Source organism: Lonchura striata, chromosome W (assembly GCF_050655825.1).
Source record: "Lonchura striata isolate lonStrDom1 chromosome W, ASM5065582v1, whole genome shotgun sequence".
NCBI classification, from domain to species: Eukaryota; Metazoa; Chordata; class Aves; order Passeriformes; family Estrildidae; genus Lonchura; species Lonchura striata.
The window spans coordinates 42,536,914-42,562,746 of NC_140743.1; the positions used below are offsets into that span (position 1 = coordinate 42,536,914).

At 40.9% G+C, this 25,833-nt stretch overlaps 1 protein-coding gene and 1 pseudogene across 1 annotated transcript in view; both read right to left on the minus strand.

Moving 5' to 3' along the window:
• Positions 1-2,645: 2,645 nt before the first annotated feature.
• Positions 2,646-25,833, minus strand: part of LOC146763226 (E3 ubiquitin-protein ligase KCMF1-like) — a 105,815-nt gene continuing 82,627 nt past the window's right edge. Inside the window, exons 3-7 of the mRNA XM_085571172.1 lie at positions 21,171-21,310; positions 13,591-13,692; positions 10,464-10,638; positions 4,611-4,890; positions 2,646-3,268 (exon numbers count right to left, since the gene is read on the minus strand). Coding sequence (XP_085427298.1) covers positions 3,016-3,268; positions 4,611-4,890; positions 10,464-10,638; positions 13,591-13,692; positions 21,171-21,310 — 950 coding nt within the window. The 3' untranslated portion in view covers positions 2,646-3,015. The remainder of the gene's footprint in view (positions 3,269-4,610; positions 4,891-10,463; positions 10,639-13,590; positions 13,693-21,170; positions 21,311-25,833) is intronic.
• LOC146763227 (ras-related protein Rab-7a pseudogene) lies at positions 8,676-9,544 on the minus strand (annotated as a pseudogene).

Genomic DNA, 25,833 nt, shown 5'->3' on the forward strand with positions numbered 1-25,833 from the left:
TGTGATGCTAAGCACTGGGCTTTCTGGGTGTGAAGTAGTATAGGTTTATAGTGTGAAGTTTAGTCCACCTTAAGACAAAGACAAACAATGCTGGCTTGCCAATGAGAGTGCCTCTGTAAACTGTAAACTATATTGAAGTGTATATAAACTGCCATCTTCTCACTAATAAATGGAGAATGTTTGATTGACCATATTGGCCTGATCTGCGTTTGTCCTGTCCAGTTTTCCTGTCTAGCGAGGACCTTGGCTTTGAGTGTGCTTCTGCCTGGGTGTTGCTTCAGGAATCCCCTGGGTCAGCAAGGTAATGGGAAAAATTTTACTCCTTGTGTTTTAGTCATATGTTTGTGGTTGTCCCAGCTGCCTTCCTGTGCTGACTTACACATAGGTGCTTCATTACAAGAGACATGTGGACATGATGGAGACAGTTCAACCAAGGGCCATAAAGATGATCAAGGGACTAGAGCTCCTCTCCTATGAGGCAAGACTGAGAGAGCTGTGACTGTTCATTCTAGAGAAAGTCTCAGGGGGCATCTCACCCATGTATATAAATACCTGAAGGAAGGATGAAAACAAGATTGAGCCAGGCTCTTTTCAGTGGTGCTCAGTGACTGGACAAGAGACAATGGGCACAAGTTGTAACATAGGAGGTTCTGTCTGAGAATCAGGAAACACTTTTTCACTGTGAAAGTGACTGAGCTCTGAAACAGGCTGCCCAGTGGGATTGTGGAATCTCCCTCCTTGGAGATGTTATAAAGCCTCCCGGACATGATCCTGGATAACCAGTTCTAGGAGATACTGCTTGATCAGGGAAGTTGGATTAGGGGACTATCAGATGTTCCTTCCAACCTCAACCATTCCACAATTCTGTGAACAGACAGGGGCCCCAAAACAGAAATGCATGCACATGTAGACACTTGGCTTTTGAGGCAAGCTAGTGTCCGTAAGTAATCTGTAACAGCCCATACCCTTAAATAATATGCCCAAGATAGGTTAAAAAAAGCTCTAATTTCATTAAAAGACAGAGAGAGATAGACAAGTAAGAGGTACTGTCAAAGCTCACAGGTCTTCCAGTCTCATTGTATGTCAAATGAGAAATCATGCTGGTATTTTGTGTTGAATCACTATTAAAATATTACCTTTGTGTGCTAAGGCCAGACTGTTGAGCACATCCCATGCTTAGTTTGCAACCTATCTGTCCTAGGGTGACGTTATGGTGTTTGTATCCCCAATCATCTGTTCTGTTTATGTTTGATATTATGTTCTGTGCTTTCAGAACTGACTCTCAATGTGAAGGTTTGTTTTGCCGTGTCATCAGCCGGCTCACCTCCCGCCATGGTCTGCTGGCTAGAAGAGGTTAGTGCTGGTGCTTGCTTGCTTGCTTGCTGGCTTTTGCTGGCTTGCTTGCTCTTGCTCCTGCTTTTGCCTTTGCTTCCTAGTTAGTTTAACTAAGCAGTCCAATTTTTTCCCTGGACTGGTTTTTTCCTTTCCCTTTCCTGAATACCATCCAACCTGCTCCGGACTGGGACTTGGGAAACACCCAGAGCCTGTGCTTTTTGATCTGCAGCAGCCATCCCCAGTGCCCAGAGCAATCCCCAGCGTCCAGACCTGGGAGACCACCCCCAGGAAAGACTCTCTGGATTTGTTAATCTCTTCAGAGTGGTGAAAGGGTTTTGTTGTCATCTGGTGTTGTTCATGTTTTGGTGCTGGAGAGGGTTTTGCTTGTTAAACAAAGAGGTTTTGTTCCACTTCTCTCTCAGGAAATTCTTCCTGAACCAGGTGGGGGAGAGGGGCCATGGGGGTTTGTTTTCTGGGGGCTCCTTATGGAGGTTTTCCCCCAAATTTGCCTTAAAACAGGACACTGTCATGTTTCTATTCAAGACTCAAATCTCATCCAGACCAGGTGTCATGTTTCTTTCACCAAGGTTGATAGCAAGTTAGCATTAAGAATCCAAATTGTAACATATGGAGATATCTGGGAAGTCAAATCCTCAGTCTCTCCTAAGGAGTCTCTGTAAACTATGAAGAAAATGCATAAATAACTCAAAATTATAAGGACTATGAAGTCTTAAAACTAAAACAGCGCAATCCAGGTTAACACATGCTCCTCACCAGTGAATATATGAATAATTTATACTTAAATAAGGTATATTTAACACAAAAAGGAAAACTTTAAAGAAAGTTGAACAAAATTTGATGTTAGGGCACACAGAAACCCTTTGTAGTAGATTCCGGTAGTGGCCCTTGTTTTTTGTCTCCTAAAGATGACTACAAAATTCAATTCCACTTGGATATGATGTCTAACAGGGCAACACAGTGGTCACAATACAGCAAAACGTCACACTATATAAGCAAAAATATAGCCCATTGCAGAGTTTTCATTAATATGCAGGGACAGCACATAAAAAGGTCATTGGTCATGTGTTACTCAAAGGCTATTTCATGGCTGCAAACTGATAGTGAGCCTTAATTTTTTTTTTTTTTTTTTTTTTTTTGGTCACATTATCTTTGAATAACGGGAAAGCTTTGGTGTTTTGGGAATGGGAAACCACTACAGTGTTTTATAGTTTTACTCCTTGTACTTAGATATTTTTAAAATTACAAGGTCACTAAAACTCATGCACACTGAAATAAAAATCATGAAGTAGTTAAGGTAAACCATCCAAGCAAGTTTTATTCATTAATATTCATAAATACACGCAGCAGCTTCATTTGAGATTTTTTTCATTTTTTCCTCTTCAGTTTGAATGTGGAGTATTAGGAGAGCTTTTCTGCACGTCAAGCTACAGGACACAGAGCTTTTTTTTCTCTGCACTGCAACCTATATTTATCTGCTAAAAGTAAAAATTGGTTAAGTGGAAATGATTATCATATATATCTTTTTTCCTTTGAATGTACACAATGTAACAAGAGTGACAGACCTGAAATTACAATCACCAAAACAAACCCAAGATAGTTGTTGTCCACTTTCATTGGCAAATACAGCACAGAGGACATTGTCTGCAAAGTGGGATGCCATCAAAGAGGAGGCTCATTTCCTTTATTATTCTCTTTTAAATTTAGGTTTTCTAAAGCAACATCTAGAGGCATAATATCTACACAGCCCATAGCACCAAAATCAGCAATCTCTCCCCGTTCATCCTCATCTGAGGAGGAACTTTCTTCCTGCATCAAAGTGGACAGTAGAAGCTCTTGAACAAACAAGCTGTGATCTGCCTGTTCGCTTTCTTTTGATTGACGCTCTGCTTCTGACATCTTAGGATCATTCAACCTGCAGAGCAACACAGAAAGATAAGACAGGCTTACTAGTATCATCAACAAAATTGGCTTTCACTAATTGCTTAAACAGTTATACTGATGCATGCTGAATAACATCTGAAAGCCATTCCTTTGAGAAACAACCTAGGTACTGCTGCACTTCTCTTGACATGTACAGATCTGACATTATCTGTCACTCCTGATAAAAGAATACAAACATTTAACAAACTTGTTCCAAGATGCTTCAAAAAGTCCTTCATAGAAGTAGATTCTAAGGCTGAAGGGAAAATAAAATCAATTTCTGAAATTTGTTTCCCCTCAGAGGGATTTTGTTTTAAGGGGCATTAAAATTCTCTAGTCATCTCTTAAGTGTTCATTTTGTCCCCAGGACAACTTCTAAATGCAAGCATGACACAAAATATATTACTACACACATAATGCCCAGAGATTCCCAAAGCAGAGTACATCATTCCCTTTACTTATCAGTCCATGCACCATCACCTAATAGAAGAGAATTGCTTGCTTCAGTTCTATCCTAGCTCACAAGATCAGTGACTGACATTTGCAGATACTTTCCTTAAACTTATGATTTTCAAAAAGCTTTGGATTGAGATATTATCGCAAGTTTTGATAGAAATCAGCATGACAGCAATAACTTATCACAACCCCAGTTTCTAGACACAGAAACTGTTTAAATGCTTTTGTTCTTTCTCAACATGCAACTGAAAAACATCGTCCCCCTTGAATCCAGAAAATCAATATTCTAAACCTCCGAAAAGAGCTGGAATGAGAGTGGGCAACTCTTCTATAGTAGAACGGACTAGATGATGATTGTAGGTTTCTTCCAAGTGAACTATTCTATTCTATAGAACTGTAGGATCTAACTATACTTTCTGAAACAGATATGCACACTGGTTATTAATAACACAATCCTTTTTAATCCAAAATATTTTATATATAAACCTCTATTTAACCTTCAGCCTTCATTAAAGATTCATTTCCTATTAAATAAAACTAACTTTAAAGTTATCTTCCCTCACATTATCAGCATAAAAGTTTGAAACATATTATTGTAAAGGCTCTTGTCTTATCAGAAGTAGTGGGGTAAATAAACACAGGTTAACAAGGCAATATCCCATATTTTTCTCTTCAAATTGAAAAACAAGTAATATTTATCCATTGCCTAGGAACAAAAAGCAGGGTTGAAAAGGTGATGTTACAAAGGCAAACAAAAGGATAGTATCTCAACTACAAAATTCATTCGTGATCTGGCAGTAGCTTCACTAAACTCTATGTCCACAAAAAGACAAGGAAAACAGAAATGGAAGAAGAGTTAAAACCACAAACCAAATTACCTCATAAGAAGAAACTGGGAATTCTGTATAGTCTGATGATTGTTTTCTGTGTTAGATGTATTGGTTGCTGCTATAGATTGTGTAAGAGTGGTGGGTATGCTGCTTGTGTTAGTGCGTCTAGTGGCATTGCGTGCAGTTTCCAGTTGTTGTCTTGCTGCCTGTGCATGCTGTCTTTCCAACTGCAGTTGCATCTGCAGCTGCTGTAACTGAGAAGCAGAAGGGCCAGAAGAATTGAGCTGCCCTGCAGAACGTCTCACGCCTGATAACTGAGATAAAAGCTCTGCCAGAAAAGAGAGAAGTTTCTACAGTGAAATCTGCTTAAATACATATCACACAACAGCATAATTATGTCCTGAATACCAGTATATCAATTCACTTGCTTTCTAAAAACTTTCATCGATTAAATTAATGAACAAATTGTAATGATTTGAAAAGCTTCATGGGCTATCCATTACAAGCACCCCATGTCTCAAAACCCACAGGAAGATTAAGAATTATTTAAAGAACTATGTATAAAAAAGAGTCGAAGCTTAAAGCTTTTTAAAATGATAAGGGTCAACCTATGGGGAATACCATATAGGCAGTATCCTGTGCAAGAATTCTTTAAAATTTTATTTTCAAGTTAGTCAAAATAGTTATTAACCCCTTAGATTCTGACTTCAGTTGGTGGCTTAATGCACCTTCAAGGCATATTCCAGAGGGAAGCTGTGCTGCAGAAAAGACAAATAATTATAGCATATTTTCAGACATTTTTAGAAAATATTCAGTTTAGAAAGGCTTTTAAAATGCTGAGTTATATGAAAAATATTTGACCACAAGAGGGGATTTTTTGGTGCTCTTTTTGACCTCTGCTCAAAAGACAAATTCTAATGATAAAAAAGTTAAATCTAGCCTGGATTCCTTTCCTTCAGAGTTCAAGATGGTGACAAATTATGTCCATGCTAAGCATTTCCCAAAATAAGCATTAATAATAAGCTATTGCCCAGCAGTTTGCTACATATTATATTCCACACAAAGTTGTGAGTACTACTTTGTTGTGTATGATACAAGGAGGGCAGAAGTAGTAGATTACCTTTTTTCCCTATCCATCCAATCCTCATTAAAGCTGTAAGTCATTATTACAGGTCATAAAAATTTTCCTGCCATCTCACTTTCATGATATAATCCTTTGAAACTAGGCTTTTCTTAGGGGAACAAAGCACAATGCAGTAGTTCTTTGCATCTGGAGCACTTGATATCACTATCAGCTACCAATATTTTATTTCACTAATTACTGATAACAACCACAAGGAGAAAAATAAATAAATAATGAACACATGTATGTTACAAGCACAAGTTCTAACTTCTGGTAGTATGTACTAATTATTACCCTAATACAAAGGAAGACTTATAACACTGCCAGGTAAGACATATTTTTCCTTGCTGTTTGCAAGATCACTTTGAGTACAGCTTAACAGAACCCTAGTAGCAGATGTGAATTTGAGACACAGGCTTGGCATGACACAGACACTGAGCCAGGCTGCACTACATTGTCTAAATGCAAAAAAACATTGACCAAAAAAAAAAAAAAAAAAAAAAAGACAAGACTCAAAGGAATATAATTTTATTGCATATGCTCCTAAATGGGAAGGGTCTTGTGATGCTGAAATAAACCAAGGCAGCCACTTCATGCTTAACTCAGCTAAACTAACACCCAGTGCATCAGTAAGAGGAAGTGTTGCACTCCAGGACTCCAGGAGACACAAACATCCTCCCTTCTTGCACCAACTCTAGTGCTTTAAAGGACCCATGACCTAACTTAATCATTAAGATGACAGAAAATTTTTCAACCTCTTTTGCTGGGTTATTTTTAGTAGCAGAAATGCAGATGCAGGTCTCAGGAAGTGATTTTCCCCCTCCATTTGGCACTGGGGCAAAGCCACATCTGGATTTCTGTGTTCAGTTTTAGGCTCCCCAGGACAAGAGACATGGACATAGCAGAGCAAATCCAGTGGAGGGCCACCCAGATGATCAGAAGGCTGGAACATATTACAGGATGAAAGAGTGGGAGAACTGTTTCTGTTTAGACTGGAAAAGAATGCTTTGTAAGATATCTTACCACTGTCTGAATCTACCCAAGTGGAAGATACAGAGAGAACTAACATACACTTATCATTTTTTACTATATGAGTGTAAGATTGATATCTCTAAGATTTTACATTAGATCATCAAGTCCAACCCCCCTGCCATGGGCAGGGACATCTTTCACTAGATCAGGTTGCTCAAAGCCCCATCCAACCTGACCTTGAACACTTCCAATGATGGGGCATCCACAGCTTCCCTAGGCAACCTGTCCCAGTTACAATGACTTACCCTCCTTGTAAAAAAAAGTCTTCATTATGTCCAATCTAAACTTATCCTCTTTCAGTTCAAAACTGTTTCTCCTTGTCCTGTCACTACAGGCCTTCATAAAAAAAACCCAACTCTGTCTTTCTTATAAGTCCCCTTTATATCTTGAAAGGTTGTAATAAAGGTCTCCCTGGAGCCTTCTCTTCTCCAGGATAAACAACCCAACTCTCTCAGCCTTTCTTCATAGGAGAGGTGTTCCAGCCCTCTGATCATTTTTGTGACCCTCATCTGGACCCACTCTAACAGGTCCATAAGGTCCATGTATTTTTTGTACTGCTGACCCCAGAGCTGGATGCATGCTGGATGCAGGACTTTGCACTTGGCCTTGTTGAACTTCATGAGGTTCCCATGGCCCCACTACTCAAGCCTCTCAAGGTCCCTCGGGATGGCATTCCTTCCCTCTAGGAAATCAATTGTTCTACTCAGCTTGGTGTCATCTGTAAACTTGCTGAGGATGTACTCAATCCCTCTGCATCATGGATATTAAATAGTACTAGTCCCAATACAGACCCTTGAGGGACACCACTTGTTACTGATTTCCACTTGGACATTGAGCCATTGACTGAAATTCTTTGGATGCAGTCATCCAGCCAGTTCCTTATCTGTCTAACAATCCACCCGTCAAATCTATCTCTCTCCAATTTAGCAGCAAGAATGTTGTGAGGGATGGCATCAAAGGCCTTACAGAAGTCCAGATAGATGACATCCATAGCTCTTTTCCTGTCCACTAATGCAATCCCTCCATGATAGAAGATCAGTAGATTAGTTAGGCATGATTTGCTCTTTCCTAGGGCATGTTGGCTGTGTCTAATCCCTGCTTTCCATATGCCTTGACATAGCTTCCAGTAGGATCTGTTCCATGACCTTACCAGGCACAGAGATGAGGCTGAATGGTCAGGAGTATCCAGGGTTCTCTCTTTTAAAAAAAATTTAATTGATTGTATATATTAACATGTGTTATATGATTTTTCCTAAGGAAGCATTACATAATACATGGATACTGTAAAAATATTGGATTAGTTAAAAGTAACAAGCATTAACAGAGATATGGAACTCAACCTAGTCAGACTGAGTGCTGAGCTTGCAATGAACTATGGGTAATCAGTCTTTCCAGTTGCAGCCTTCACAGTGGAAAACACAAGACAGTTAAAAACGTATGTAACTTGTTACACAGATTACCTGTAAGCAGTTTCTCTCCATTGGACACCTGGAATTAGATTCAGTTCCAAACATATATGAGAGTTTCCATTCTAAACTAAGAGAAAGGTCTGTTACCATGAAGTGCTGTTACCCTGTTCTTTTGAAAGTTTTAAAGTTCTTCTAAAAGCTTTCTATATGTTTGCATATTTCTACTGAATCTTCTCACACTGTTCTTGTAAATAATGATTGTTTTACATTCTTCTTTGTAGGTAGAGAGAATTGATAGACTGTTAGTTTAACCAGTGTAGTTAAAGAGGTGTCAATTTCATCCTCCAATCCACTGTCACTTTTGATATTCTATATATAGTAAAGTCAGAAAATATAGCTTACTCTTTGAGTTCTTTTCTTTCCCCTTTTACATCTAACATCCGTGTGTGAGTTTTGTGTCATAGTGTAGCAAAGTGCGATGTGGATAATGTGGGGACATGAGCTCTGAAGTGTGGGATTCAGATGCTTATGGGAGATGGGTAGATTTTGGCAGCTGGAGATGGAATTTTTTTTTTTTAATTTAATTTTAAACACAGAAGACGGACTGTGTGTTTGAGGGCCTAATTGTGATATTCATTTGTGATAGACTGTGCTCAACTCCTCCCTTTCCCCTCAGCAGATACAACTCTCCACAGAAGCCTTCATTCAGTCATTCTTGTCTGGTTTGATGGGTTTGGAGAATTCATTATAAAGCTCCACTTTGATTTCCTGTTTAAGTGCATTTCATGCAATCGTATGGAAAGTTTGTTCCACATTAACGGCCTCCTTGGCACTGATTTTAAAGTAGAGGATGTTGTTTTTACTGTAGCACCAGGCTTGCACCTGTTTTGTGGTGACTTATCTGTTTTCTAGGTCAATCTTGTTTCCCAGCACAGAAAAAGAAGCCCTCAGGATCTCTTGGACTGGCCTGAGTGAGGAATTAATCCCTTGGGCTTGTCTAGGGTTTCAAATGTGTTGGGGGCCATGACATCAAACACCAGGATGCAGCAGTCTGTTCCCTTGTAGAAGGCAGCTCCCAGAGACTGAAATTGTTCTTGGAGTGCTATATCCTACATCTTCATTGTCACTAGCCTGTCATCCACCATGACCTCTTTTGTCAGGAAGCCTGCACCTATCATAGCTTTGTACTGGTTACTGAATTTCTTGTTTACATACTGGTTCATGTGTGATGTCTTTCCCATCCCAGAGTCTCCAATGATGATGACTTTTAGTAACACTTTCTTCCTATAAGTCATCTTTTACACTGGTGCATGTGCTGTGGCACCTGGCCTGAGACTTGCAGCCCTTTTACTCTTCTAAAAAACGGGTGTGATGTCTCCCTTTTTCCAATGACTGGGGACTTCACCTGACTGCCATTACTTTTCAAATATCATGGAGAGTGGCATGGCAACTACATCAGCCAATTCGCTCAGGACTCTAGGATGCATCTCATCAGGTCCCATACACTTATGTACATTCAGGTTCCTCAGGTGGTCATGAACCTGATGTTTACTTACAGTGGGAAGGACTTTGCTCCCCTAGTCCCCATCCTGCTGTCCATCCACTCAAAAATTCAAAAATAAATGCATACATGTCATATGAGGACAGGCTAAGAGACCTAGGACTCTTCAGCCTGGAAAAGAAAAGGCTGAAGGGGGAGGAATCTTAACAATGTATATAAATAACTGATGGGAGGAAATGAAGAAAAGGAAGCCAGACACTCTATTACTCACCGACAGGACAAGAGGCAATGGGCAGACATAAAAAAAAAAAAAAAATCCATCTGAACAGAAGAAAACACTTTACTGTGAGGGTGACCAAATTCTGCAACAGGCTGTCCAGAGAGGTTGCGGAGTCCATCAGTAAGACTATTCAAAATCTGACTGGACGTGGTCCTGAGCAACCTGCTCTAGATGGCCTTGCTTGGGGGCAGGGCGGGGAGGGAAATTGGATGGGGTTGTAGTAGGTGATCTTAAAAGGTCCTTTCAAATGTCAACCATTCTTTGATGACACCTATTAACAGGTCAGTCATGGGAATGAGACTAGAAGTCTCTAAAAGCACAAGCTAAAGGGGCAGTGTTTTACATTTCAGAAGTTCCAGGTTCAATACCTGTAGACAATCCAATTAAGGGTACTTTTCATCAGTAAATACCCATCAATTGTGACATTGGGAAGCATTTAAAAAAACCCCTCAAACCACCAGAAAAATAAGACAACCATTTTCATCATGGACTTTGTTTCAAAGTTTCAAAGTCTATTTAAGGACTCTGATCTAAAATCAGTGGTTACAGCTCTTACCAGCTATAGGATCCATGGTTTCTCTATTGCTTGGAGAATATGAACTCTGAGAAGATGAAAGCCCACCACTGGAACTGCTAGTAAAGTGCATGTTTGATCTACGTGCACGGGGGCCTCCCAAACCTCGGCCTGGATGAAACATTCTACGTACGTGCCGAACGCCACTAGATTCATCATAACCATACAGTTAAGAAAAGTCTATTGCTATCAACTATTAAACAGCAAAAACACTTACTAGATTGAATAATCAGGCAACACATTCCTCATTCATAAAACAATGATTCAATTTTATAAGCAAAATATAATCATAGCTATGGTGCTAGTCAGATCTACAGATGTGAAATCAAGGCACCCAGGGCTCCTTGCACCAAATTCATCTTTCCCAGGCTTTTTATCATGTTTAAAAAATGTCAGGATGGATTTTCTGCCTTATGGATTAAAGCTTTTACTAGGTAATGCTACAACTGATGATGCATATTCAGCAGAACAATTACTCAATAGACAACGATTTTAACATCAAAATTGGGAAAGAAAGGTATTTAAATACTGAAAATCATCTACAAAATTTTATTGCTATTCTTACCACACAAATGTGTTCTTCCAAGACAGTCTAGGTAAAGCTTCCTTTTACCTTAAGAAGCAGTAGTGCAATTAACTACTAAGCTAGGAAATAATGTACTTATACATATAATATTTTTCCAATTTCTAAACTAGTAGCTTTAGCTCACCTTATCTCAAATTTTCTTATTTTCAAAAATAGCATGTTTATCACTTGTATAAAAGCTATTATCTGCAGCAGACTGGTGCCCAATGTCTTATCCCATAATGCACAAATATGGTGTAGAATTCATTTCCTCACAATATCACTGAATTGAAAAATTTAAGACTGAAAAAAAAAGATTTCTTTTGGCAAGTAAGAATGTCCAATTACTATAATAAATACTTTCAGGAAGAATTGACTCTTTTAAATCTATTACACTATAGAGCATAAAACATTTCACTTGCAGGATTTAGGAGAGGGAGAAAATCTCCCTTGGGACAAAATATAGTTGTCTAGCACAGATTGGTTTGTTCCTCCTTTGAATCTGTTGATACTGGATACTAGTAGTGACAGAACATTGTCACTAATATTTTACTGATTGACTGCTTCTCTCAGGTAGTTTGGGAAGCTCTCCATAACTACATCTGTCAGAAAAATGCCCCAATTCTGGTATTTTTAAAAAATAAACTTGGAAAATAAGATACCTAGAACATCCTTAATATAAATACTTTGAAAAATTCCAGCCTTGGTCTCATTTTGAAAAGTATCCTAGTAGCTTGCTTGTACAGTGTACCTTTCAAAGTGTTTTCAAGAAAAAACAACATTATTTAAATATACTAGTCAAGAGCATATTGATGTCTCACCCAACTATGCTGAAGTTAAAAAAAAGCATTTGGAACTCTTAACTCATTGCAAACATATACTGAAAACAACCAAGCTAGAACGATTTACAAGGTCAAGACTAAAACCATGTTTTAAATAGTAAAACAGTTGAAAATTGTTTAAGAAAGAAACTGGAATTTAAAGAGCTGTCCAGCGTCTCCAGGGATAAAGGTGGTATCTTGCAGTGTCTGCACAGGAACCTTCACAAGAAATATGTGTAGCCATTTAAAACAGCTTTAAATACCCTCCAAACTGCTACACAGAAGACTATATCCTTTCCTAAGCTGATAGCAACTGGGCAGGGGGAAATCTCTCCCCCATTTCTTCTTTTTAGTCTTAGCTGTCAGAAGATGTGAAATAGCACCCAATATGGAACAACTAGTGCAGAAACTCTCAATTTTTGTGAATTTGGCAACACTGATTGCTAAAGTAATGTTGTATGGAAACTTTTACATGCATTTCCTATAATTATTTATATAGACTCTCCCCATCAGTTTTGTGATGACTGACACTGTGGCCTTAGTAACTGAAAATATTATTCTGATTTCTTTAGCTCTTATGTAGCTAGTAATAAACATACATTTCCCAATTAAATGTTATCTGACATCATTGATGTGGAAGGGGAAGTAAAAGCTCCAGAAGCATGAATTCTAATCCAACACCTCATCCACTTCAATAGGAAGTCAATTTCACTGTGTAATTGGGACTGGCAATTTAAATTATAAAAAAATTAAATACAGACAACAACCAAAGTGAAACAATTTCCTCTAATGTTGCTAGCAGTAGATATAATGAACTTGAGTTGTTAGACCTTCTTTTTTTTAATAAGACGCTCTGATAAAAAAGGGCACTATCAAATTACACTAGGAGTGCATTTTTTAAAATGAGATACAGAAAGATCACTTAATGAGCTTTTAATGATGGCCTGTACTTCCATGAACTTAGAGTATCTTCTGAAATTATAACTATTTGTATAGCAAAAAACCAAGCCACATTACTATTACTAAGACCAAGTAACAGAAAGAAAATTGTACTTACAAGTGCAAAGAAACTGACAGTTTGAGCTCTTCAGTCACTGACAGTAGTTATAGCACTACAATTTGCAGTTAACAAAGATAGCCCTAATCCCTAGGAAGTCTCCTGATAGGTCTTCTAGTTATAGCTTTTAAAAAGTAAATAAATAAGAGGCTGCAACTACCCTATTGAAATATAGTAATAAAACAAATCAAACATTTAAGATCCCTCAATTTCAAAGTTCAACACATTCTCTAAAACATATGCTTTTGGTGAAATCTGCTTTCAGTCTTGTAATTATCTATAAAGCATCACTGCATCTGGATTTCTGCTTTCCCAGACACAAAATGGCATCAGAACTAATGGCCAAGAAGGGTAAAAATTGCAGAAAGAAGCAGCTGGGCACCAGAAATATCTTTAAAAGCTTTTGCTATCAGAAATAAAACAAAAAACACACACCCACATTGTCAAGCAACACCTAAAGCTTATTCACAGTCTGATGGAGATATATATATATATATACACACATATAAAAAATTCAGATGTATAGTTCCCCTATAACTAAACACCAATTCTAAAAAATAAGTTACACTGATGGAGTCACTTGACTACAGAAGTCAGAACAAGTAGTTAGTTACAGCTATTATAAGGAACAGTCTATCCCTTTTTGCTCAACTTAAGAAAGGATATTAAATCTCTAGAAGCTCTGTGTTCCAGTGTAAGATGAGCTGCAAAGTCATCTGTGACATGATTAGGATCCCCTCCAGGTAATGCTGCACATATTGGACAGATCTGAAACAACAAAGTGAGAAAAAAAACACCAAACACAAACAAATTTACACAAATCACAAAACACAATTCAGAGTTGATCACTTGACATGGATTCTTATACTTTAAATATCACATTCTAATCCTACACCTAAACAGCCACAATTGAAAACAGTAAATGTGTTCAAATACAGATGTCAATTGTAGCATCTTTTAAAGTCTCACTTTTCCTTGTAATTATGCATTTAATAATACCATGGAAACCAAAAAGTAAAATTTTCAAATCCTATCTGCAATGTTTCAGCTTTCAATATTGTCTTTATATATCAATTCCAGAACAGATAGTAGGTCTAATTACACAGAATTACTGCTTGAATGAACCTACATAACACATTATCAAGTTCATTTACTGCTCTTTGAATCCTCAAGTGACTTCTCATTCATCTCACCAGTCAAGTGTAGGAAGGAGAATGAAACCAGATGTGAATATTCATTAAAGTATTCCAACTGAGACCACCCACCGCAATAACACAAGTAGAAATTTGGCAGACAAACTCCTTATTCCTACCAAGTGTTTTGAGAGATAGCATTATGGTTTTGTTTTTCTCTTAAGCCTAAACCCACATTTAAGAAAAGTCTAGGGACACTTACTGCCATAGCAACCTTCATTTATTATTTTGATTTTTCCCCCCAATGACTGCAATCACCGGAGAGAAGTGTGCCTGACATGGTTTGACACTGGCACAATGCCAGCCATGAAAATGCAATCTCTCAATTGAATGCTGTGAAATGTGATCGGGAACAGAGCAAGCAGGCCCAAGCTTAATAACAAGGGAAAAAAAAAAAAACTTTATTAAGCTACTACTACTATGCTACTATAAAAGAAAAAAAAAGAAAGAAAAACACACACAAAATCCAAAATGAAAACCTTTCAAAACATTCCTCCTCCCACCACCCAACTCCAACAAACCACAGTGAGACAGAACTTGGACCCTTAATCAAGTATTCACCCTTCAATATAATCAATAATAGGTCCATCAGGGGAGAGAGGAGTCTCCCTTGCACCATAGACCCCCAGGAAACACAATTGCCACCTCTTGTTTCCATGTCACACATGGCACCGCCCGGAGAAAATCTGCCAGTGTGACCCTCTCCTTTCCATGCACAGTGCTCTCACCACCAATGCGTGGATGGACAGACTGCTTTTAGGATTTTTCCTTTCAAGGATGCCCTGCCAATAGGGGAAAAACAACAGTTCAATTTTTCACTTTTTGGGACCACAGTCCCCCCCATTTTCTTCTTTCCCTGGGGCCGAGGGTCTCAGGAACAGAGATCTTCTCCTCTTCTTCTCTGAAGACAGGGGACACCACCACAAACCCTCTAACTTTTCTCTGTTCACTCCACTTCTGTCTTTTCCCAGCTGAAGCATGGTCTCTTTGGCTCACTGGCATCCTCCTAAAATACAGTCTCTCTTGGAGGAGAAAATCAGTTCAGTCTATGGCCAACAAGGAAAAAGTCCAGCCAAAAGCCACTCCATCATCTCCTCCCACCGAGAATTTCTCCTTCTAACATCCCAGGGTCCAAGCTGTCTCTCTTCCTCTCTTTCAAACCAAGGAGGAGTAAAATTTCACAAAGCTTTCATTTCTCAGGAAGGGTTAAAAGTCCCGACCGACTCCCAGGATGGCTCTCTGCCCAGGCTCCGGCTCCCACGGCTGGGTACCTTGTGGCCTTGCAGCCCTGAAGCCCCCCCGCTCTTCTCCTTCCCTACGGTGTACTGCTGACAGACCATCACTTTCTCTCTCTCTCTCTCTCTCTACTCTGGGGGGGGGAATGGAGACATCCCAGATTTCTCCACCCTTCCATCTGCAGGGGGCCAGCCTGGTTCCAGTCCCTCCACCCTTGGGCCTACCTCAGTCAGGCCATGGGCCTTCCCCTCCCCCACCCAGCCACGGGCTGGGCAGGGGAGAGTCCTGCACTGCACGCTGACCAGAACAAAAAAAAAAAGTTCTCCTGGGAATTCTGCTTTTAACCCCTCTGTGTTCTCAGAGGCGTGTCCACCTTCAATTGGTCACTCCAAGTGTCAATATCCAACCCCGAACCCTGACTGGATTGACCTCTTCATTCCGAGAAAATTCTTTTTCCATGTCAAACCACGACAGTGCCTTAAAAGTCCTTTGTAACAATTTTGCAGGCCAGCGTTCAAGCTTGACAGATCACATGTTAATAAGCCAGAAAGGAGAAACTTTGATACAGTATATGCTAGGTCTTAACTACTCTTGCAAAGATATCAACCTGGACTTTGTAACTGATAAGGCTGTAAATTAGGGGGGAGACTCCAGACTGAGAGGGGTGAGGGAATCAATAGAACCATACAAACCTATGAAGAGAAATGCAGGGGGAAGGGAGACCCAGGAGGAACAAAGGGGAGGGTAGACAGAAATGTGTATAAAGTGGACTGGTCACATGTAAAACAGAGGTGGTCAGTATGTTTAACTGACTGAGCCTGCTCACCAGAGTCTTCCCTGTCTTCCTGTATCTTCTTATTAAATTTTAACAACCTCTGCATAATGTCACTGTCTATCCCATGTGTATGTATGCTGCAAGGACTAAGTGCCAGCTACTGGTGAGACCTGTATATGTATGAACAAAAATTGGTGCCAGATACTGGAGTCAGACTAGGGCTGTAGGTGTCTCTGTGGCCTGTGGTGTCAGCTACTAGAACAAGTATCAGTAGCTGGAGGGGCCATAGCTCTTTAGACCTAGGGTGGGTACTACCAACTTTGTGCCTGGAGTGCCTGCTACTGGGAGAGCTGTCATAAGTGTATTTGGTGCCAACTATTCCAGTCAGACCAGAGGTGCAGGCACCCCTGGCCTGTGGTGTTGGCTACTGGACTGAGTGGGGTCTTAAGATCAGCTACCAGAGTGAGTCATGGTCTCTGCCTTCAGCCACTGGGGCAGGAACAGTATATGCCCCAAAACACAGCTAACAGGGGAGAAATCAGCATGAGTGAGGAGTCCAGCACTGGTAGTTGAAGCAGGACAACCAGTCACAGCCCATGTGGTGCCTGGTGCCAGATGCTGGGGAAAAGGGAGTAGTTGCCTGCATCTTCCCCAAACCTGGTGTGCATGTGTATTGGCTAGCAAACTTCAATCTGGACCTAGCAAATGAGTAGAGAAGACCCTCAAGTCTAGGCAGGAGTATTAAGCAGGCAAGAGTTTGTGCTAGTATGACCAGGGGGACTTGTGAATATGGAGTGTTTGTGAGATGAGTGCATGAATGTTTGCTAGTGAGCATCAAGCTGGACTAGCTGGCAAATAGGAGACCTGTGAAGCAGGTAAGAGTGCCTGGGATCCAGGCAGGGGTACTGGACAAAGAGGGCCATGCCAGTACTCAAGGGATCACAGTGAACATATGTGTGCTTGTGAATCTAGAAAGCATCATGTACCTTCACTGGCAGCAACCTTTTATCTCAACCAGATGAAGAGGAAGGAGGGAACTTGGCTGCCTATACTTATGTTTTATGCAAGTCCTACGTGTAGGTGCTGTTGAAGGCAGCACTGTCTGTGGTCATCTGTGTGATGGGCCATGTGTCAGTGTCCTCTGTGAGTGTACAGGTCTCCAAAATATGTGCTCAGCTTCAGTAGTGGCTGAACCTGCAAACGGGAAAGTGGCAGCTGCATCCCTCAGTCTGGACATGGGCCCTACATCCCCAAGCTGGGCTTCAGCAGTTGAGCAGAAGAGAGTCCTGAGCTGGATAAGGCAGCCATGCTCTTAACATCCCTTAAAATTAACAGATCACCATATTACTTGGAATGAAATCCAGGATATTATTAAAAAGCCTTTAGCTAGTTATCCTCCAAACATCACACTTGACAGTTTCTGGATCTGTTCCCTTATTACCATTACCTCCCCATTGTATACAGGTATACTGGTTTTGGCTGGGATAGTTACATTTCTTCATAGTAGCGCATATATTGCTATGCTTTGGCTTTGTGACCAAAGGAGTGTTGATAATACACCAATGTTTTAGCTATTGCTGAACAGTTATCAAACATCATCAAGACAGTTTGTGTCTCTCACACTGCTCCAACAGCAGGTAGACTGGGGAATGTACAAGTAGTTGGGAGGGAACACAGCTGAGACAGCTGATCCAAACTTACCAAAGGGATATTCCATACCATATGCCATCATGCTCAGCAATAAAAAACACAGGGAAGAAAGGAGGATGGTTCAGAGTTAGTGTTTGTCTTCCCAAGAAATCATTACATGTGATGGAGCCCTGCATTCTTGGAGATGACTAAATATCTGCCTGCCAATGGGAAGGAATGAATTAATTCCTTATTTTGCTTTGCTTGCATAGGCAGATTTTGCTTTCCCTATTATCTCAACCCACAGGTTTTTGCACTTTTACCCTCCTTATTCTCTCCCTCCCTGCCATCCCATCCCATCCCCCTAGGGGCAGAGGAGAAGTGAGCAAGCAACTGTGTATGACGGTTGCCAGCTGGGATTAAACCATGACCAGTATTTTTGGCATGCAACCTAGGACTCAAAGGGTTTGAGATAATGACAGATTTGAACAGAGCATATTAGGGGGAACATAGAATTATTATAGCTGTTTAGCCACTGCTGACCATAATTTTAACTTATCTGTTCTTAGTATTAGTTTATCTGATGCTCCCTTTTTTACTGTACACATTAAAGACTTTTTGGCTTCAGAAGACAACAGGAGCTGTCCCCATGGGAAACAGAGACAGTTCAAATCAGCTTGAAGACAGACTTTCCCCTGGCTAAAGCTGAGTCAATCAGTGATGGTAGTAGCATCTCTGTAATAATACATTTAAGAAAGTAAAAAAACTGCACAGCAGCAGCTGTGAGAGAGGAATGAGGAAAAAGGAGAAAAATAACCCTGCAGACAAAAAGGTCAGTGGAGAAGGAGGAGGAAGAGGTGCTATAGGCAGTAGAAATTCCTCTGCAGCCAGTGGAGAAGACCATGGTGACACAGGTTGTCCCCCTTCAGCCCTTGAAGGCCCCCACATCAGATCAGGTGGATGTGCTCTAAAGAAAGCTTTCTCTGAAGAAAGCTGCATTACTCAGTTGAGGAGCTGAGTAATGCCCCTCTTTATCCTGACCAATGATCATTTTGCCATATTTTCTACCCATCCTGTTGCTGGGGAGGGAGGTGACAGAGAGGAGCTTGATGGGCATCTGGCAGCCAGTCAAGGTTGACCCACCCCACCCAGAACCTTTCACTTCAGTCTAGTTGCTGCCTTACTAAATACAAAATGAATCCGCTAAGTGTGACTGAGTAGCAGAAAAGTGATGTCTTCATTCTGAAACTTGATTCAAAGATGCTATCTGATTGCATTTCTTACAATTTTCAGAGCTGAAACCCTAAAAAAGACCCCTCTACCTGAATGCTGCTTTTGAAACCCAATATCAACAGTAACAATCATAATAATTCCAGCCACATCCATCTGAATATGCCCCGCATTTCTGACCATTACCCTTAATCACCTGATGGAGAAATAATAATTACTCCAGTTTTAAATCTAAAAATGAAAAAAAAAAAAAAACCACCAATAATTCATATGTTTTTAGGGAAGACCAAGACACTTGAGTCTCAGAACAGGCTGACCAGTTGTGAGAGACTGGAGGACATTGCTGGCTCAAAACATTTTGGGTGTGTGTGTGAAGGGAAGGAGCAGGTTGGGTCTTGCCTTTGGTGAGATGAGGTGATGCACTGCCCTGTACACCCCACTCTCCCTGGGCCTATATCCCAACCTCACAATGGCTGCCAATCACTGGCACACTGGAGGCAATGATCCACATCTCATTCCTGGAGCCTCAATCTAGCTCCAGAGTGGCCAGATGACCATAAGTCCCACCTGAGGGAAAGCCAAAGGGTACTTAAAGCATGAGGCAAGCACACATCTTGACCCTACCTCCTCTTGGAATTTCTATCAGCTGAACACTGCTGGAAACAAGAGTGGCAGCTATGCTTGTCCTTTTCTACATTTATTCTCTTTCTCTTTCTCCTAATTCCCTCTTCTTGGAGTTTTGACTAACTTAAAATCAAATGGGCTTGGAATTTGCTAAATTGAACGGGCTAAAGTTAATGCTTTGTGAAATGCTTTATGTTGATTGAATGTTGCTCTAAACTTTTACCAAAGTTCTCTGATTTTGTGAAGTTGCCAGTAACGGGGTTTTGTTTGTTTGTTTGTTTGTTTGTTTTGTTTGTTTTTGTTGTTGTTGTTGTTCTTTAGACCTCTTGAGAATATCTTGATGGCATTTCTCCTGTGCATCTAACTCAGAGTACATGAAAAACCGTAAGCCCTTTTAAGACGCTCGTCAAGAGAGTTTTTGGGGGTCTTACACGTTTTAATTCTTCTTCTACTCCTTGATATAAGGCCCTTAGCAGACGCTAAGGGGGACAGATTGTCCTTCTCCCACATAAGTTCTCAAAACAATTTTCTTCAAGCATACACATTTCTATAGGGATCTACAACAAAAATAACTAGACAACAGTTCCCTGAATTTCCTTCTGTAATCATACATTCCTCAGGCATAAACAGTATTCACACACAAATATGAATATATCCCCTACTGCTGGAAAGATACCCAAATTTCTTGGTCAAGAATTTAACTTAGGATTGATAACACACATAACTATTGAATTAGTGAAGTGGGTGTTAGAAATAAATACAAAACATACACCTGCACCATAAAGGGAAATTGAAAAACAGGGCTACGAACTTTCCTAAAAGAAAATTGTCTGAACACAAAGCAGTGCAAGCATGTAGTTTCTGAACACTGTAATGAGGGTTGAGAATAAACTATTTCTAAGAGTATCAAACCCCAAGCTATTTATTATTTTATTGTTTCCATAACAAAGAAGTCACCTTGCATTTCTGAAAAATTTCAGACCTTCTGGCACAAGCAATAGTAACATCTAGATGTAAAGACTTGAGAAAACTTGAAGAGAACGCTTACTGACAAAAACAGAAGCAAAACAACTGTTGCAGTAGGCTATTATATGGTATGTAATTGTTCTGTATCAATGGCCACTGTTGAAATCATCAGAAAAAATCAAGTGGAAGGGTTGAGGCAAACAGCAGGGGCCACTTTATTAAAAACCCCATATACTGAAAATTAATAGATCAATATTTTTAAAAGTTTTAATTCTTACAAAGGTTTAACCTTTTCTTAAACATCAGGATTTAGTGGCCTGCACACCAAGGACCCAGGGACTCGGCTGCATAACTTAGACTGATGAGAGAGTGCTGTGAGAAATTCTAGAGAGAGGTAAAGGTGATGATGTAGGCACTGTTAATAGCTCAAGGAGTCAATAGGGAAAACACTAGCATAGTGTGTATGTATGTATGCTACATACCTTCCTGGTCAGCATTTAAATTAGCACATACTTCAAGAAAAAAACCACCTCATTTTCAGAATATTTTCATATACTTTCTCTTAATTTAAAAACAATGCTGAAGCAGCTTACCACCTCTGTTGATGTTTCTGCATGTTCAGAAGCAACATGTTCCTGAAGAGATATTTCTGTATAACCCATCTTTCCACAATAAGGACAAGTAAAGGACTGTGGCTGCTCTACAGAGAAAGCTTCTCCACCATAATACAAATCTGGAAAAAGATGATATTTTAGGAATGGTTCTTTTCAAGCAGGATAGCTCATTATTTCTATAACTTCTGTATATATACACTTATGTACATGCAATCACAGTCAATTTCATTAACTAATTAATCAAAATAAACATTTTCCTTCTGCACAAAGTGTAAATGCCAATATTATAAAGCTGTTCAATGACTCAACTTCCAGAAAAATAAACAGTCTACATGATTTTTACACAAACAAACAACATGGCTCTTCCTGAATGTTAGAAAACTAAGTCTGATGGTGCTGGTGAACCATCATTTTTCTCCCTATCCTTGTTTTTACCACAGGTGAGCTTATATTACAGGTAAAATCACTGTAGATGCATTGTGGTCTCACAGCAAATCTATGTTAAATACTGTAATTCAAAATGACTCAGTGACACCAGCACTTCATATGTTGATATTGGTGCCATAGCTGAACCAGTGTTTAACAATATGGAGAGCTAATCCCAGGCTAAATTAATCATCTTCTAATAGTAAAGACTCAAGCTAAAATGTAGTCAATCTATCCAGACCTCAGACTTGGCATTTTAAAGCTTAACTTCATGTAAGCAGTTCACATTTTTGCAAAAGGTAGCTGGAGGGTTTTGATCTTGTACCCTTATAAGCACCCAAGATGAATTTACACCACGGGAACTTAAACAGAAGTAATATAAGTTCTTAATATGATTTTCCTGGGAAATGGTATTACTTTATTTGTCTAGTTAACTCCTTGAAAATGGCAGGAACAGTGAGAAAACCATATGCTTCCACATAATAAAAATCATAAAGCATCCTCAGCTTAGTATGTAGAGTCTGTGGCTCCCCACCAGCAATTCTTTTTCAGAAACACCAAAACTGGGAAATCTGCTCTGAATTTCTATGCTGTTCTGTCAAAAAGTATAATTTCTATAGAGTACTAGATATGCATATCCCTGTTCTTTAATAGACTTATTGCAATGCTTTCTGCCCTTTGCTGGGACAGCATACCAATGTTTGTGCCCATTCAGCATTTTAAAGTTTATGTCTAGCAAGCATCTTTTCCCAGAATCACTCTAGGAACCGAAAAACAATACAACTGTCACCATTCAGAATTTCACCTTCTTCATTCAGAAATACTAGATTGTGCATTGACTTACAGAAGAAGTGAGACAACTAGGCTCATAAACACAAACACAGCCAAAGCTGAAAGTCACTAGTGCTTCTTATTAATTTCCAGCAGTCTCACATGAGTCCCTATACTGGTCCAAGTCTCAAAATTCAAGGCCATGACTAAAGCTCCTCCAGTAACCTCTCATAAGTATGTATTTAGCAGCATTTCAAGGCTGCTAAGCACTAAAATAATTAATCAGGTGTGGCAGGTTGACCTTGGCTGGCCACCAAGTGCCCACCCAAGTGTTCTCACTCTCCCCCTCCTCAACAGGACATGGGGAGGAAATAAAATGGAAAAGCTCATGGGTCAAGATAAAGACACAGAGATTGCTTACCGGTTATCGTCAGGGGCAAAATAGACTTCTACATGGGCAAAATTAATTTATTGCAAATAAAAATAGTGTAAGATAGCAAAGAACAAAGACAAAACTAAAACCACAGTCCACCTCCACTCTTCCCAGGCTCAATTTCACTCATGATTCTTGCACTTCCTTCCTCCACAAGAAGTGCAGGCAGATGGGGGAAAAGGGGTTGTAGTCAGTTCAAAACAATCTCTGCCACTAATTCTTCCTCACACTCTTCCCCTGCTCCAGAGTGTATGTGTGGGGGTCCCTCACACAGGATTCAGTCCTTCACAAAACTGCTCCAACATGGGTCCTTTTCCACAGAGTACAGTCCTTCAGGAACAGACAGCTCTAGCATGGGTCACCCATTGGCCAGAAAAACCTGCTCCTACATAGACTATTTCTCCACAGGCTTCAATTCCTGCCAGGAGCCTGTTCTGGTGCCTGGCCCTCAACAGGTTGCAGGGCTACTCTGATGTGGTCCACTACAGGCTGCAGGGGAACATCTGCTCCAGAGCCTGGAGTAACTCATCCCCCTGCTTCTTCACTGACCTTGGTGTTTGCAGTGTTGTTCCTCTTGCATTTTTCTCACTCTTCCCTCACAGCTGCTGCACAGTGCTTTTTACCCTTTCTTAAATAATTTATCACAGAGGCACCACCAGCACTGCTGATTGGCTCAGCTTTGGCCAGTGGCACGTCTGTCTTGGAGCCAGCTGGAATTGGCTCTGTCTGACATGGGGGCAGCTTCTGGTGTCTTGTCACAGAAGCCACCTCTGCAGCCCCCCTGCCCACCCCCCCCCGAAGATCCTGGAAAGTATTCTAACAGAATTATACAATTGCACACTAATTTCACTAGATCTCCAAGCTATCCCTGACATCAATCTACTTGGTTCATTGCCCCATCACAACCCAGAATCTGAACAAGGTTTCAAGCACAGATTACCACAGAATCACAGAATGGTTTGGGTTGGAAGGTGTAGCAGTGTGGGTTTTAGATGGTGGATACTGCTACCTATACTTATTCCCCTATAAGCATCTCCTGTGGAAAAGCTGCTTGGGTAGGCATTTAGGCAAAGCAGTCAAGTCCACGCATCACAGTCACCATGGTGTGGCAGTTTCAGTTAGAAACCGGGCAGAAACACTAATTTCCTGTAGTGGTTTTGGTTTGTTAATTTGAGATTTAACAAATTTTGAGATTTCTCAACCAATTGCCTAATGAGTGTGGTGGGTTTCAGTGTTGGCCAATCACCTATGTACTCACTTCTTGTTGTTGTCTCTGTCTTTGAGGCAAGGGGAGGGCTTCTCACCAGCTGAGGAAATATATTCCTTCAGCATCTGGCCTATCTCCTTCACCAGAACCCCCACCCAATTTGGATGGTTCATTTCTGAGGTGGGCTGTGGGGCAGGGACGGGCTCTGGGGCAGCATCCGTAGTCTCTGGGGTAGGTGTCAGTTCACTTAGGGATAGAAGTCCTTTGTGATAATGTTATGGAGACTTCTCCACAAGAGGAAAAACAGTTCTCTCGTGGTTCTCAATTTCCTCACCAATACCAGCTGCCCAGGGAACCCTGTTATTGTGAAGTCCCTCCCATTTTTCTACAAGCCTTCCCACAGCTTGTTGATGGGGCATGTCGACTTATGGGGTGTTGTTTTAAAGATGAGTTGTTCAAAGGCAAAAGTTTTTATTATCTATCTCTAAAATCCTCTTCATCCCTGGGAACAGAGATCTTCTTTTCCTGGGGGCACAGGACTACACTCTTTCTCTGTTCAAACTTCTCATGGGATCACAGCTTCTTTAATATCTGCTTACTTTAGCATGGAAGCCTTTGCTCGATATCAATTTGAACCCTTCATCTCCCCATAGTTTCATGCGTTATAGGGAAAAAGAGTCTTTTCTCCATAGCTTACAAGAGGATTTCAGCTCTAAAATCAAGGTATCTCCTCATCCCTCCCATCTGGGTCTTAATTTCTTTCTCACTGACTATGATGTCCTTATGTTGTTCTTTCACATGTTTGCATATTGTTTCTTTCTCCCACTCGAGGGAGGACTGAAGCACTGAAAGAGTTAACATGTTGCTTGGGCCCTTCAAATGGTCACCTGACCCGCTGGTAACTTGTGGCAGGAGCTGGGGAGCTGCGGCTGGGGCTGTGTCAGGATCAGCTTCATGGTTGGTTTTTGGTCTTCTCTGAATTCAATTCCAGCCTCAGGGCCACTCTGCGTGGCAGCAGGGCTGCCTCTGGTCTCAGCCGCACTGGGGGGAGGGGACCTGATGACAAGATCTTAATAGTCGTGGCCAGCTCTGCTCCGGCCAGGGCTCCACAGCCTCCCCCACCTTCCTGCCTGGTAGCTACTGGGGCCTCGGCCCGGCCAGGACGGGGCTCGGAGTTCCCCAGAGCCCCGGAGAGGGGCCCGGCCCCCTGCGGCAGAGCCTGCCTGGCCCGGCCCAGGATGGGGCCTGGCAGGCCCAGGGCATGTTATCTTCTTGCCAGCCAGGAAAGGAAAAGGAAGTTCCTGGGTTTCTTTCATCTTTAACATGTGTTTTTCACAGAGGCATGTTCACCTTTTCTCAGTGGTTCAACAGACTGTCAGTTACACACAAAGCTTTTGCATCACTTCCCTAAATTCCTCCCATGTCAAACTATGACACACGGCTAGCTCGGTGAAGAGAGGCAGAAGGGCTTTTTTTGTATGGTCAGTTCCAGCAAAGGTTTATTGCAACACACCGAAGGGAAACCAGAGACAAAAGACAAGACCATGTGGGCTTCACAAGGTTAAGTATGGGAGGGCACGGGGGGTGGTACAAAGGGCAGGGCAAAGGCCATTGGCCTACAGGGAAGAGGGGGCCGGCCACCAGGGATACCACAACCAATGAGGAAACAGGGAAAGGAGAAACTACTAGAATTTGGAACATATGGGAAAAGGAACTGGAGTGATTCATGGTGTTGTGCAAGAACCCATGGGGAAGTCTTTTCTGTCTGCCTAGGTGGGGAAAACTCTATAGTAAATTCTTCCAAG